This window comes from Felis catus, chromosome F2 (genome assembly GCF_018350175.1).
Source record: "Felis catus isolate Fca126 chromosome F2, F.catus_Fca126_mat1.0, whole genome shotgun sequence".
NCBI classification, from domain to species: Eukaryota; Metazoa; Chordata; class Mammalia; order Carnivora; family Felidae; genus Felis; species Felis catus.
Window position 1 is genome coordinate 51,819,160 of NC_058385.1, and position 16,821 is coordinate 51,835,980.

Here is a 16,821-nt window from a genome sequence, read left to right on the forward strand (position 1 = left end):
ATCTACATGCTGTAATAACAGATATAATATAAAGAAAAAAAAGGTAAACTAGGAAAGGGGCGCCTGGGTGGTTCAGTTGGTTAAGCCTCTGACTTCGGCTCAGGTCATAATCTCAAGGTTTCTGAGTTGGAGCCCTGCGTTGGGGCTCTGTGCTGAGAGGGCAGAACATGTCTCCCTCTCTCTCTGCCCCACCCCCCCCAAATAAATAAACATTAAAGAAATGTAAACCAGGAAAATAAATTAAAAACTAAGCTAGAAAAATAATCTAGAATAGGGGATCCTGGGTGGCTCAGTCAGTTGAGCATCTGACTCTTGATTTCAGCTCAGGTCATGGTCCCAGGGTCATCGGATTGAGCTACCGCTCAGTATAGAGCCTTCTTGGGATTCTCTCTCTCCCTCTCCCTCTCCCTCTCCCTCTCCCTCTCCCTCTCCCTCTGCCCTTCTTCCCTGCTTGTGTGTTCCTTCTCTCTCAAATAAATAGATAAACATTACATATATAATATAAATAAAATTAATATAAAATAAATAATATATATTATATTATAGGTATTATTTATTTTAGAAAGAGAGAGAGAGCAATGTGGGTCTCAATCCCATGAACATGATGAACCATGAGATCATGACCTGAGCTGAAATCAAGAGTTGGATGCTTAACCAACTGATCCACTCAGGTGCCCCATAAAAATAGATTAAAACCTTGGTTTCTGAACATAACTTGTTCTGGAAACATGCTTATAATCCAAAGCACTTACTTATCAAAGCGAATTTCCCCATAAGAAATAGTGGAAACTCAGATGATTCATTCTACAACCCCAAAATATTCATATAAAAATGGTTACAATACTGTAATACACAATAATAAAGAAAATACAAAATATAAAGAAAAATAAATTAACCTGCACTTACCTTTGAAAACCTTCATGGCTAGTGTGAAGCAGACAAGAAAGAGGAGGGTTATTGTGTAGGACAACTTGCACTGTCACTAATGGAATCACTGCTGTCTATTGACTCAATGGAATATTTCTTTCTTTCTTTCTTTCTTTCTTTCTTTCTTTCTTTCTTTCTTTCTTTCTTTTTTTTTTTTGTACAACTTTAAGAAGGAACCTATCCAATGACCTAGAATGAAGCAGAGCATTCCTAAGCTTACTGTTGTCTGGAAAAGCAAAGGACTGTCCATAGGTGCTTTGAAGTGACAAAAACACAATAGTGCCAGTTGTGGGCACCTTCCAACGTTCTGAAAAATCACTGATTTCTGCCAAACACCACAGCCTGAGACAGAGCATCTGAGCATGGGAGACAATCACCCACAATCCCTCAGCAAGACAGAGAGAAAGAGAGAGAGAGAGAGAACCATTGGCTCAGTTGTGATCATGTGACATTCAGCGTCATAAGTTAAAATTTATTAGAAATGTTTGCTCTTCTTGTGGAACACTCACAGAACAAGTTACTCACAAGTCAAGGTTTTACTGTATTTTTAAAGAAGAGCTCTTAGCAACCTAGATCCCAAAGGTGATGGACAGTTAAGAGAAAGCAGTGCCTAAGAACCAGTACTAATAGGAAACTATGTACATCAGACGCCTAATGGACAGGTCTGAACACAATTAAAATATTGAGTTGGTCTTGCAAAACCCTGAAACAACTACACTTAACTGATGAGTGAGTCACGTCTAGCTCCTATCAGATTCCTAATGAAAGCAAATAAGAAAGAGCAAATGACAAAACATTGGGAAATCTGTATCTTGTGTAGATATGGCACATATATAGATGTAGATATTTGCTTATATAGGCACCTGTCACATACCAGTTCACAAGTGTGTTTGATATGGCTATGTGTGTGTTTTTGTAGCTTTCTTGTTCATATTCAAACACAATGCAAATATAGATAGCATTACCATCTGTATGAGATATAGAAATGTCAAAACCCTCTTTTGCATCTTCTGCAGATGTTGAAAACCATGTGTGTATATTTTGTTCAGGGTGTGTGTGTGTGTGTGTGTGTGTGTGTGTGTGTTCTTTTAACAAGAAGTCTGGTTTAAAAAAAGAACCAATTCCTTATTTTTATGTACTGTTCTTGTTTCCTGGGAGTCTGCAGCTATGCTAAATTATTTGAAGATGAACATCAGCACATCTTCAGAACACTTCTGCCCTCCCTTTTTGCTCACCACTTAAAGCTGCGAGGAAACAGTCTGTCATTTTCTGTACGTAGCTAACTTGGCAAAACTTTTGAGGATAAGCAGCATCTCCCAGTGTGGTTGTGTATATAACAGGAGAATATTAGCTGAAGCACTTTGTAAATGATAGAGCATTAAACATATGTAAGGCACTGTGGCCATTAGCATTACTTTAAGCCAGCCATGTCATTAAGGGAAAGAATGGAAATTAATATCTATTAAGGACCTAGTTATAGCAGAATGTCAGGAACTTTACTAGAAGTTTTCCATATGTTGTCTTATTGAATAGCATTCATAGAGAATACTGCAGGAACTCTTTTCTCTTTTAATGTTTATTTATTTTTGAGAGAGAGAGCGCGCACACGGGCCTGTGTAGGTGGGGAGGGCCAGAGAGAGGAAGACAGAGGATCTGAAGCAGGGGTTGCACTGTAATTAGGGGCTCGAACTCAGGAACAGAACAACCATGAGACCGTGACCTGAGCTGAAGTCAGAAGCTTAACTGACTGAGCCACCCAGGTGCCACACTACTGGAACTCTTAAAGGTGCCAAATGAAGAGTTTGTAGTGGATACAAACGTAGTTCCATAGAAAAGATGTGACATCATAAATCTTTATTTGAAAATGAATCATAGTGCCAGTTTATAACATTTCCCTCTAAAAAGCATTGGTTTGCTTTACTAGGCAATGAGTAGTTTATTATGGAGCTGTCAGAACTTGGCAAAGGCTATAGATTCTGTATTGCATACAAAATCTTAGTATCTTTGCTGTGATATAGAGTGTCATTTTTATAAACTGGTAGTAACATGAACTCTGCTTCCTTTATAACCATTGTTAGTTCGTTACAGTATCCTAACTCTGCACACAGTTTTTACTGACCTTTATATCTTTTAAACTGCCCCTGAAGCCCACTGTCTTGGCATCCAGTAATCTTTGGACTTGCAAGGATCTGAGTTGATATTTTTTGCATTCTATGATCCTGATTCCTACCCCCAAATAAAATACAGAATTATATGTGTATATCTCAGTGAGCTGCATTGAAGGATCTCATAAGAAATATGATGACAGGAGAGAATTAAAAAAAAAAAAAGCATCCACCAAAATCTTCTCCAGGATTTTGAAGTTAAAAGACATTCGCATGGAGTCAGAGAAAGTCAGGCTCTTGAGGCTGCCATTTGCTTCCATAGAGCTAACAGGGAATGTGGATTAAGAGGGCACAAGGAGAGAATTATTATGACTTCTATCCATTCATTCAATTACTAAGTGTTCAGCACCATGATGGATGTTGTGGTGGACTCTCTCCTGTACTAACTGGGAAAAAAAAACACAGAAAGAAATAACAATAATAGCATAATATCAATATAAGGTATACTGTATCATGATGCAGTTGGAGGTTCTAAGGGAAAAATGAAACTTAAGTTTGAACAGTGAGCTCACAGCATTTAAATACCTGTAAAGGTACAAAACACCAGCTAGGTCAGTACCCAGCTTATCAAATGTACTGCCTGTCAGTGCTATTAAGACTAAATAATAGAGATTTGTTAAAGGTGGTCATGCCATTGATTTACCTTATGATAAGAAACTGTACAGAAGTTAGATACAGAGTTATTTTATGTCATTTCATGGTAGACTTGTAGGGTCAACTTAGTAACATATTATGCGGAGCATGCTGGCACTGTTTCCAAAATATTCAATGAGCCAAGAGCAAGTCCACAGTCACAAGGTGGGTACAGTTTCCTGTGTGCAGAAACGGAAACTTCTGAATCTCCCACACTGCCACCAGGGGTCAGCCACCGGGTGGGAGGAGAGGGCACTCTCCCAGACAGGAAGTGTTATATTACCCAGGGCAGCACCAGAACCACAATCCCTGTCCTCTCTTCCTGAAAGCAGCATATTGCTGGCTGAGTAGATTTGAAGGGAGGACCTCAGAAATGTTCTGCCCTCGCAAAGGTATGTGTAAGTGCTCTCAGCTTTAAAGAAGTCATTTTGGAAAGTCAGATAAGGCTGGCTTTGTGTTGTATTTTCAAAATCCAGATAAGCTATATAGAAATCTTGGTTACTGCCTCTAAAAAGGGAATGTTTGGTAGGGGAGGTCCAGAGAGGGTAAACTATGCTGAAATACTAAATCTGAATATAGAATCTAAAAAAGACTTTTGGTGCATGTACATTATTTGTCCCTGATTTACTATAGGTACTGCTGCTAACTACAATTCTATCAGGAGTTGCTCCCAGACATAGATTCAGACATCGTGATTTAGAGTTTGTTTTCATGTACAATGGCCACTTATAACAAGTCATCAGTGACTTCTTTTCATGCATTCACTGGAGGTCATTTGTCAATAAGGTTTCCATATTGTCTTACCTTGCCCCTAACTGAAAAATTGTGCACAGCTCAGGTAATAACAGTGATCAAGTCACATGCTTATATTTTATCACCACTGCTCTGGGTTTCAAAAATTGGTAATACATTTCATTAGGCTCTCCTCACCATCTGCTTAACACTTGGCTTAAATGCATTTGTTTTCCTTCAGCATTTTATTCCTTTAAGTTCTCTGGGCTCCAGAGAAATGAGGAGAGAAATAGGAGGTTTTTGTATTTTTTTATTAAGTTTTGGTCAAACAAGTCAAAATAACATTATTATTGATGGATCGGCCTGTACTTTTAAATGGAAGGAATAAAGCTATAAAAAGATCTGATGCATGTAAGTAACCTCTTTGATTTTTAATGGCATGCAGCTGATGGAATTCATTATTGACTTTTAAAAATGAAATTGCTCTGCATTATTATTTATTTATAATTTTGCCTTTCTAAAGAAGTAATTACCATTACTAGGTTAGTTTTTCCTCAATCACAGCAACTATGTGACAACATCAGAATGTGTAATATTACCACTTAGTCATGAGGCTTAATGATGTTGAGGATATTATCTCTTTCAAATTAGTAATAAGTTCATGAGCATAATGCACAGCTAAAAGGTTGAGGATCTTTTTTTTTTTTGAGTAATTTCAAAAGTAATTATTTCACATTATAGGGCAATTTATGTATACAATTCTCATTACAGAAACAGAAATGTTTTTAATTAGAAACAATCTAATTTCATTTTTCCAGTTCAGCACACAGATTTTGGGATGGTAATCATGATATATGCAAAATGCCCAAGTAAAATATTTAGATGATTAGTTTCAGCTCAGACAACTTTTTAATTTTAATCACAAATTCTAAAGCTTTTAAGTCATCAAGGAAGTTGATCACCAGTCATAACAAGATTTAATTTCCAAGCATTGCCCAACATTTAATCATTACATTTAGTTCAAATTTGAGAAATAACTAGTTCAAATCTGAGAAATTGTCTAGTTTTCAGTCTTCATGATTTAAAAAATGTGCAAGGATGGAAAAATCTTCAGTATTAGACATGAAGCCAGAGATGATTGAACAATGTATGAAACCCTTTTTGAAAGCTGATGTTTTCAAGTATCATTTCATACATAGGACAGCAGTTATTGCTTATATAATCAGGGGAGCTGGTACAGACTGGATTCAGACCACCATTGAGTTTCAGTGAAGCTCCTGGTTAAAAAAGATCGATCCCTCCTCCGTTTTTCTACGCCTCCTCCAGGCCATCCTCGCCTCCCTTAGTTGCTTCCTCCTATCCTCCTCTTCCTCTTCCTCCCTTCTTTACCTTGTACCCTCTTGATGCTTGCACACTCAGACATCTTTTTGCACAAATGGATCTGTTTTTTTTAGCAGTGGTCAACACTGTGAAACTGAAGGATAGTAATTAATATTTCATACACAGCACTTAAGCTTCTTCACCTAGATTATGCATTTTGCTTCATTGTACCCATCCATAGGCACTTAATAAATGCTTATTGATTGTCTAGTAAGGTTGTGTTATGACTTATTTACAGAAATTTCATACCCTCTGCAGTTACCAATACTGTATTTCTTTGATTCTAAGATCTGCCTTCCCTCCATCGCCTGCCCCCCCATTTTAGCTTTTTAAAATTGATCGATGGTATATCATGGTTTAATTGGCATGGTTTAATTAATTTTTCAATCTTGGTGGTACATCTGATAAGGCATGCTGTTCTAGACATGAAATATGGCAGTGAAAATATAGACAAATCTAGTACTTGCATGATATGATAAAGGCTGTGCATTTCACATTCAAACAGCTTAAGAGTATTCTTTTTTTGTTATGTGGCTGGCTTATCCATTGCCAGTTTTGGTCTCTCCTCACCACCTTCCTTTCCCCTGATTCCCTTATCCTGTGGTTCTACCTGTTCTTGAGTCTCTGGAAAATATTCAAAGAATTTTATTAGTACATTAACTACCAAAATTTAACTGTCATGAAATGGAAAGAGTACAAGGTTTTAAAACTAAAGACATAGGTTCAAGTTATGGTTCTGTTCCTTAAAACTCTGAGTACTTAGTGATCCAGTAACTATTCTTAGAGCTTCAAATTATAGATCTAGGGGCACCTGGGTGGCTCAGTTGGTTAGGGATCTGACTCTTGGTTTTGTCTCAGGTCATGATCTCATGGTTCGTCAGATCGAGCCCCATGTTGGGTTCTGTGCTGACAACACAGAGCCTGCCTGGAATTCTCTCTCTTTCTGCCCTTCCCTACTCGTGGTCTCTCTCTCAAAATACATACATACATAAAGTTATACATCTAAAGAACAGAAATAATATGAATAACTTGAATAATTTCTTCATCATAGAATTGTGAAGACAATTTGTAAAAAAAAAAAGAAACTGAGCCAGTTAAACTATTGAATATGAAATGTATAAGACAGTACCTTATAAACCATGAAATACTATTTGCTTATAAATTCTAAGCATCAACATTAAAAAAAAAAATTAGACAAGCCTATGTGTAAGTGGAAATTGGGAGGAGGAAGGAAGAAGAAATGAAAGAATTTTCCCCAAACTAAAGAGAATGAATTCTGCATTTTAATTATCACTGGAAATAATGATAGGACCCATTAACTCACTGTCTGAATGACAAGGAGCACTGTGAGATCTCTCCCCAGAGAACTTCCAGCAGAGTCCTAGTTATTTTTGAATCCCCCTGCTGAATGCTTGCCAGTCTCTGAGAGCTTGTATCCTTTATTGAATTAGCAGAACCGCAGCCCACAGCACCTCCGTGGCATTAAAAATAAAAGAGGTTACTTAGATTCCCAAATTCCTTTCCTATCTTTGTTCCTTCCACTTAAGAGACAAATCGATCTGTAAATTACAGTAAGGCTTTTTGGCTTTAGAAAATGTAAGTATGTTTAACAGTGAGTTTGGGAATCCTTGGATGATGACAAAGAATTTTGTCTAACTCCCCTGACTTTTGGAGGAAGACATGGTGGAGGGGAGTGGGGTGGGTGGGTTGCCAGCAATTAGTATCTTTCTTCATTTGTTTGCATTAATTTCTTGGTCTGGTCAAAGCAACCAAACCCTAGTTTGTTGTCTATTTGTTCGTCCCCAGTGTTATTTATTTACCAGGCCCTGTTATACATAAAGACTTAAACTAAAATGGAATTTTCACATGAACATACGTTTTAATAGAGCTTTATCTTACATAGAAACAGAATTCTAGGTACGTATAAGCTAACGCACACTGGAAAAAACACTACGAATTGCGATAGTAATTGTGGAAAGGGTCCCACTCTCTGGTTCTAGATATTCAGGAAGGGGAACTGATACAATATCAGTTGAACCAGATAAGATGAGTCACATAGTTATTGCCATAGCCAGGACCCTTTTTCTGCCATAAAACAGACTTCAAATATTTTCAATTTGAAATTTCATCTATAGTTCACCAATGAGAAATGCACTGCATAGAAGGACACAGGTACCATCACATAGAAACCAAAAGTGCTTTATTTTCTTTTAAACTGTTTAGAATTTCAGAATTCTCTCATACTTTTATTTTATTGGCTTTCACAGTTTCAGGAACATAATAGTAAAAAATAAATGTCACTGCTGTTTCTTCAAAACACAGGGAACTTCAATGTACTTAAAGCAGTACTGCTTAATGTAAATTCCATTGCAATAGTGAGTGTGAAACAGAGACTGTTTTTCAAAAGGTAGTGTGTGTGTGTTGTTTATGAGGATAGGGATACTTTCAAAAGTCCAGAGTAAAGAAAAGAAAGAGGTGCTGTCTTAAAGGCACTTGTAGGTGTGAAAAGGAGAATTCAAGGAGTCAGAATTTGGTTAGTACTTGAAAATCTTGTTTCCTTTCCTGTCCCTGCCAATGGAGAGTCTTTCAATTTCTCATTTCAATCACTTGATTTCCAGAGACCATAAGTTGTAACTCTAACATGTTGCCATTTAATAAAATACAGGGATTTAAAATTTTCCTGTCTCAATTTATTAGTAATAACAGCAAACATGAACAGAAGAGTGACTTGGTGTTAGGTACTATACTAAGTGCTTTACATATATTAACTACTTAATATGTTAATACATTTAGACATGATGGTAAGGATCATACATTAAGCATTTCAGTTCATAAGCACCATTTTTCTAGATGTGCAGTCCAAGAAATATTGGTGTAATTCTAGACTCTTCTTTTTCCTCTCCCACTTTGCATCTTTCCTCCTGGGTCCAGATTCCATCATCTTATGACAACAACTGCAGTGTAACTAGTATTGCTCCCTGATTGGCCTCCTTCTTGCTGCCTTTGCTCTCCTCTGCAAAATTCCCCAACTCCCACCCCACTCCTGCCGCCCCACCCCCAACCAGTCAGCTTTCAGTGAGACAGCTGGAGAAATATGCGACAACATGAATCTCCTTCTGTCACTCCTCCTGTGCCTAACTCCTGCAAGGCTCCGTTTCTCTTCAGAAGCTGAAGTTGTCATGACAGCACACAGGGCCTGACCTGATCACCCGCCTGCATGGGCACAAGTGTGTGCCCCCCCCCCCACATACCTGTTGCCTATAATTTCCTCCTTGTTCACTCCACTTCAACTACACTGGCCTTCTTGCTGCCTGTTGAACCCACCAGGCATGCTTCTTTCTTAAGGCTTTTGCAATTTACTGTTCTTTCTGCGTCGGAGGCCTCCCCATTGAGACTGATGCTGCCGCTACGGTCACTTTCATTAGTCTGTATTCAGAAGTTGACTTTCCAGTGTGACCTTCCCTGGCTACCCTATCTAAAATTCCAAATCTCGTCTGTTCCTCAACAGTTCATATTCCTCTTCTCTGCTTTTCTTTTTCTCCTTAGCACTTATCTCTAACGCATATATGTGTATTTATGTTTATCTTGCTAATTGGAATGCAAACTCTACGAAGAAGAAGCTTTTTTTTTCATATTTGATCACTCATATCAAGAACAGAGCCTGGTATATAATATGTCCTAAATAAATATTTGTTGAATATGTCCTCAGATCAACCCTGTGCATTAGATACAATTATTAGCCCCATTTTACAAATGAGAAAGTTAAGGCACAGGAAGATGAAGAATTTGCCTAAGGTCAAACAAGCTTATCAGCGAGTGTCGGAGCCAGAATTCAAACCCAAGGCCCTGCTCTAGAGTCTGTGTTCAAACCACTCAGATGACTGAGTAAATTAATTGAAAAATTAATTTTCCAGTGTGACCTTCCCTGGCTACCCTATCTAAAATTCCAAATCTCGTCTGTTCCTCAACAGTTCATATTCCTCTTCTCTGCTTTTCTTTTTCTCCTTAGCACTTATCTCTAACGCATATATGTGTATTTATGTTTATCTTGCTAATTGGAATGCAAACTCTACGAAGAAGAAGCTTTTTTTTCATATTTGATCACTCATATCAAGAACAGAGCCTGGTATATAATATGTCCTAAATAAATATTTGTTGAATATGTCCTCAGATCAACCCTGTGCATTAGATACAATTATTAGCCCCATTTTACAAATGAGAAAGTTAAGGCACAGGAAGATGAAGAATTTGCCTAAGGTCAAACAAGCTTATCAGCGAGTGTCGGAGCCAGAATTCAAACCCAAGGCCCTGCTCTAGAGTCTGTGTTCAAACCACTCAGATGACTGAGTAAATTAATTGAAAAATTGAACTATATGTAGATTCATCTATTCACTGGGATTTTCTTCAATATACTTTCCTTCCAGTTAAATGGAAAATTAATAGTTGTCTTTCTTAAACAGCACAGTCACACATAGCAAAGCCTCTTTACTCCATCACTTTTAGAATTTTTTTTCTAAAAAGAAAGTATGAGTTTTTCACGTAGAAAAATATGAAAACAAATGACCCAACCCCACCTCTGTTGGCTGTCAAACAGCAATAATAAAGTAACATATGGGAAATGGTTTTTTAAAAAGTTAACAAAATGGAGAAGTATAAAATGGTAACTTTTATTGAACACTCCTATGCTGTGTAACAAATAAACGCTGGGACTATATATTTGGTAGTACAAGTAGAATCTAATGAGAGAGACAGACACATACACAGTTATAATCATGCACTTCTTGGGACACCTGGGTGGCCCAGTTGGTTAAGCATCTGACATCTTCTCGGGTCATAATCTCACAGTTCGGTTCGTGGGTTCGAGCCCCATATCAGGCTCTGTGCTGACAGCTCAGAGCCCAGAACCCGCTTGCCCCATATCAGGCTCTGTGCTGACAGCTCAGAGCCCAGAACCTGCTTTGGATTCTGTCCCCTTCTCTCTGCCCCTCACTGCTTGCATTCTGTGTCTATCTCTCTCAAAAATAAACATTAAAAAAAATTTTTTTAGATCATACACTTCTTTAAGTGCCACAGTAGGGTTATATATAATTTTGAGTAGGAATTTAGAAGAAGAAACACCAAACAGAGATCTGCTGAAAGCTGAAAGCAGGGCTCTACAGAGTGAGCTGTGGAACAGGTAGATAAAACAGTGAGTGGAGGGGAATTAAGTGTCTCAAAGCTGAAGACGGGGGTACATGGCTGGCTCAGTAAGTAGAACATGAAGTTCTTGATCTTGGCGTCATGAGTTCGAGCCCAACATTCAGCACAGAGCTTACTTAAAAAAAAATAAGAAGATACATTTTTTGAAAGAAGATGTTGGGGAATGCCAATAAGTAGGTGTGCCATATCACAATTTTGCCTTAGCGGATGAGACTAAGAGCAAATATTTTAAAATAACATTTCATATGCTATAGAATAGAAATTATAGGCAAATGAGTTATCTGAACAATAAGTATGTACATTTTGAATTTAATTCGTAGAAGAATATCTTTACTTATCCAAATGCATTGTGTAGAAAATTGTCAATTTCATCTTTTCAGGCTACTTCAATCTCATTTTTCATAGGATTCAGGTTGCAGGGTACTGACAAAAAAGAACAAGAAATTCTACTCTCCAAACTGTTATTTGCTTAATATGTTAGGCCAGTTCCAACTTCTTATATGTAAGGGCAAAGCAAAAAAAAAAAAAAAAAAAAATTATCCTGAGTCTATTTCTGTTCAGTGTTTTTTGTCCTTGTATGTTTTCTTCCCCACCTTGTTCATCTGGAAAGTCAAGTTTCCAACAGATCATCTCTCTGATTTGACAAGGTCACTGTGAACTTCCTGTCATCCAGAATGTTAGCAGTTTGATCTTGCTTAATGACAGACTGCTTGGTCAGTCAGGTCCTCCTTCCAAAAAAAGGGCACAGTGCTCTTACATAGCAGTGACTTTATCCATAAACAACTAAAAAATAAATAAGAGATTTAGGTGATAAATGTTAAAAAGAAAATAAAGGTCATGTGAAATTGGAGTGGGGCAGGGCTGTGGCACAGTGGTCTTTGATATTGATGGGGGGCATGGATGAGAAGGTATCATTAGAGCTGAAACCCAAATGATGAGAAGCCATACACGCATCCAGGGGAGTAGCTAACCATGTAGAGGGGGGATAATAAGTGCAAAAATTAGGGGATGAAAATGAATTTGGTTCAAGGAACAACAACAAACAACAACAAAATACCAGAATGCCTGGAGAGAGTGGTAATACTGACAAAATGAGGTCTCAGAGTTAACCAGTGACTTGATGTACCCTCATAATTAAACTTCATTTCTGACTATGAGCACTCATTTCTGACTATGAGTAAAGCACTATTCTTCTTTACCTGTATCTCAATTATAAATCTGCTATTTCTAATAGAGAATTATTGAATTTGCTCTGCCCTGCATGATTTGTAGTGACCTTTAACATACATTCTAATTTTACATGAAGTTCCCCAATAGCCCCATGAAGTAAGTAGGACTAACATTGTTTCCGTTTTATAGGTAAGGAGAAGATGGTAGGTAAATGTCACACAATGTGCTTAGATAGGCCTGCAGCGTCCCCTCTCTGCTCCCCCTACTCATCCTGATTTCCATGCTTCATCGAGATTATCAAAATGTCAAAACTGTCTTTTAGCCCAGACTTGAAATGAATCTGGGGCTTCAGGATAACTAAGGGCTCATGCTTGCTGAAAAAAGAAAAACAAAGAGTTGGTATAATGAATAAATTAGCACTAACAGCACACGAGTTATAGCAAGGATCTACACACTCACTTTTTAGCCACATCACTGATTCTGTTCATGGCTGGTTGATGCATCATGTGATGTTCTCTGTCAGATTTGAGTTTTAAGCGATTCATTCTGGAGCATGGATTTGAAGAAAATAGGACAGGTTACTCCAGTGAGACATGGTGACGACCTGAACTGTGTTAATCACAGTTTAGGTCTCCTAACCTCAACCACCTTAGTCACCAAGGGGATTCTGCACTATGTCATCAATAATGTTTCCCTATCGGAGCCTTCTTGCACTGCTGGTGGGAATGCAAACTGGTGGGGCTGCCCTGGGAAACAATGTGGAGGCTCCTCAAAAAACCAAAAATAGATCTACCCTATGACACAGCAATTGCACTACTAGGAATTTATCCAAAGAACACAGGAGTGCTGATTTGAAGGGGTACATGCACCCCAATGTTTATAGTAGCACTATCAACAATAGCCAAAATATGGAAAAAGCCCAAATGTCCATTAACTGATGAACGGATTAAGAAGATGTGGTGTGTGTGTATATATGTCCACAATGAAATATACTCGGCAACAAAAATGTAATGAAATCTTGCCGTTTGCAACAATGTGGATGGAACTGGGGGGTATTATGCTAAGCAATATAAGTCAAAGACAGATATCATATGATTTCACTTGTATGTGGAATTTGAGGAACTTAATAGATAATCATAGGGGAAGGGAAGGAAAAAGTAAAAAACAGAGAAGGAGGCAAACCATAAGAAATTCTTAAATACAGACGCAAACTGAGGGTTGATGGAGATGGGCTAAAGGGGTGATGGGCGTTAAGGAAGGCACTTGTTGGGATGAGCGCTGAGTGTTATGTGCAGGTGATGAATCACTGTATTCTACACCTGAAGCCAAAAACTACACTGTATATAATCTAACTTGAGAATAAAAAAAAAAAATTCCCTATCTTACTGAAATGGTGTCACATGTGACACGTGATTTTTTTTAAACTGAACTATATTCTTCTATTTTTCATGTTTACTTTATCATAAAAGGATATTAGATTATTTATAAGTTATTATAGGAATTAGTTATACTTAATGCATACCTTTTTCTTTTCTATGTGCTTGAAATTTGCTCTTTTAAGTTCATATCTTTTCAAGTACTGATCTATCTATAATTTTCAGGGTTAAAAAATTCTTTTGTATCATGAAATACTATCTTGGTCTGTTCAAGGTTTTATTTGTGTGTGTGTGTGTGTGTGTGTGTGTGTGTGTGTGTGTGTGTGCTTACAAGAAAAAAAATTGAATTGAAAACTCAATCTAGGGGCACCCAGGTGGCTCAGTCAGTTCAGTGTCTGGCTTCAGCTCAGGTCATCATCTCACAGTTCGTGAGTTCAAGCCCCGCGTCAGGCTCTGGGCTGACAGACAGCTCAGAGCTTGGAGCCTGCTTCAGATTCTATGTTTCCCTCTCTCTCTGCCCCTCCCTACTCACACTCTGTCTCTGTCTCTGTCTCTCAAAAATAAGTCAACATTAAAAAAAAAAAAAAAGAAAAAGAAAAATCAACCTAGACAAGTGAGAAATATCTCAGGGTTGAAACTATCAAGCTCACTTAGAAGCTCACTTATTAGAAGCAAGTCAGGGTTATGCAGTTAAACACAAATTCTGTTATTTAATTCTAAAAATTAAATTATTAAGTAGAGAGGCGCCTGGGTGGCGCAGTCGGTTAAGCGTCCGACTTCAGCCAGGTCACGATCTCGCGGTCCGTGAGTTCGAGCCCCGCGTTGGGCTCTGGGCTGATGGCTCAGAGCCTGGAGCCTGTTTCCGATTCTGTGTCTCCCTCTCTCTCTGCCCCTCCCCCGTTCGTGCTCTGTCTCTCTCTGTCCCCCCAAAAATAAATAAACATTGAAAAAAATTAAAAAAAAATTATTAAGTAGAGGTATGATATTTGCTGTCTCAGCCTGTTCACTAAAAAGACCTTTTTACCTTTTGTAATTTTTGATGGTTAAATTGAGGTGTTTATGGAAATCAGTTTTTAAAAACTAGTCTTTCCTGCTTTTTTGCCTGTGGTGTTTATACAAATGTCATTCTCTGTAGGACATGGCTGTGGTTGAAGTTTGGTGGCTTTTCCCTTTTAATTCAGTCTTTTTTCATATTTTTAAATTCATTTGCTAACTTTTGCTTTCTTTTTCTTGTGGTTTCTTAACACTTACTCTGTCTGGATGATTAATCGTGGTTGTAATTTTTTTACTTTAAAAGTATCTAATTTTGGGGCGCCTGGGTGGCGCAGTCGGTTGAGCGTCCGACTTCAGCCAGGTCACGTTCTCGCGGTCCGTGAGTTCGAGCCCTGCGTCGGGCTCTGGGCTGTTGGCTCGGAGCCTGGAGCCTGCTTCCGATTCTGTGTCTCCCTCTCTCTCTGCCCCTCCCCCGTTCATGCTCTGTCTCTCTCTGTCCCAAAAATAAATAAACGTTGAAAAAAAATTTTTTTAAAAAAAGTATCTAATTTTCTTGCTTTTTTCTTAAACTCATTCACATTTATTAAACGTGTGATCGTATTTAGGAATGTCTTTTTTTCCTCCACTTTTTCTTCCAAGTCTCAAAGCTCATTTCCTAATGTAACATTTGTAGATTCTTGTAATAATCAAAAAACAACCACTACCACCAAGTCTTAAACTTGAAGAAAAGATCTCATGGTTATTATTCACTCGTGTTGTGATAACTTTTCTCAGTTTCAGACACATTAAATAAATTTAATACTGTATATTTTTAAGTTATTTAGAACATTTACAGTTCTCATTTTCATCGTATAAATATTTCAAACCAATTTTAAAATTTATATGATTAACATTTTAAATGCAACATGATAATGTGTTCAATAACTTTTTAATTTTTTTTTAGAAATCTTTATTTATTTTGAGAGGCAGACAGACAGAGACTGAGAAAGCACATGTGTGCCCATGTGTGATCGGGGGAGGGGCAGACAGCGGAAGAAAGAGAATCAAAGAAGGCTCTACAGTGTGACCCACAGAGCCTGACATGGGGCTCAATTTCACGAACAGAGAGACCATGACCTGAGCCAAAATCAAGAGTCAGGTGCTAAATGGACTGAGCCACCCAAGTGCCCCAATTTAACAATAATTAAACAAATTTTTTTCATTGTTTATTTTTGAAAGACAGAGCATGAGATGGGGAGAGCCAGAGAGAGAGGGAAATACAGAATCCAAAATAGGCTCCAGGCTCTGAGCTGTCAGCACTCAGCCTGACATGGGGCTTGAACCCACAAACTGTGAGATCATAACCTGAGTCACAGTTAGACACTCAACCAACTGAGCCAGGTGCCCCATAAGTAATAATTTTAAAGGGCTAACACACATTTTGCTTTTATCGCTTTAAAACTGCAAATCCTGAAAAAACATAAAATGCTGAAACCCTTTTTCTTCTTTATGTCTGGACTCTTTTCTATCTCCAGATAGTTCTCTGTCATGTCGTCACCACACGTACCTCAAAGTACATGACCCTGTTATGCAAACAACTGAAATCAAGGCAACTCTGATAAAGCATGTCTTATTAAGCAAAATTGGATCAGAGCACATGCAGAAAGGGAAGAATTTGGGATACAAAACATGGTATTTCAAAAGAAAACTTGGTTTCGCATCCATTTCTTAAGATATATATTATGATGCTGGGACACAAGCAAGAGAGCAGTCCTGATTTATCTGGCTTCTGGCATTCTGACAGAGTTGCCTTCAACATGTTTTTAAATTCCATTAAATTCCTTGCTCTTTTGAAATATACTTTTTACTATTGAGAATCTCTAGCAAAAATAGGGGATAGAGATTACTTTTTTACAGTGGAAACATTAAATGCTGGGATAAAGAAAATTGGCTTTTTGAAGCAGAAATAGATGAAACACTAGGTGGTAAACCTATGTTTGTGTTTTACATCAATGCTACTATTGTGTAATATATTACTCTTGAATTAATGTATAGATGAATGATGATGACGTCATCTACAAATAAAGATGACAAAAATGGTAAGAAATCAAACTCCAGTTCTTTAATTTTTTTTAATGTTTATTTATTTTTGAGACAGAGAGAAGACAGAGCATGAACGGGGAGGGTCAGAGAGAGAGGGAAACACAGAATCTGAAGCAGGCTCTAGGCTCCAAGCTGTCAGCACAGAGCTGGATGTGGGGCTCGAA

The 16,821-nt window shown here is 37.9% G+C and overlaps 1 protein-coding gene across 6 annotated transcripts in view; it reads left to right on the plus strand.

Annotated features, from left to right (window-relative positions):
- Positions 1-16,821, plus strand: part of OXR1 (oxidation resistance 1) — a 453,716-nt gene that overhangs the window by 326,976 nt on the left and 109,919 nt on the right. The window contains exon 1 of one of the 6 annotated variants that reach the window (XM_019823030.3): positions 4,084-4,117. The exons of the other annotated variants lie outside the window; for them this stretch is intronic. Coding sequence (XP_019678589.2) covers positions 4,099-4,117 — 19 coding nt within the window. The 5' untranslated portion in view covers positions 4,084-4,098. Of the gene's footprint in view, positions 1-4,083; positions 4,118-16,821 lie in introns of those variants that run through there. 6 annotated transcript variants of the gene reach the window in all.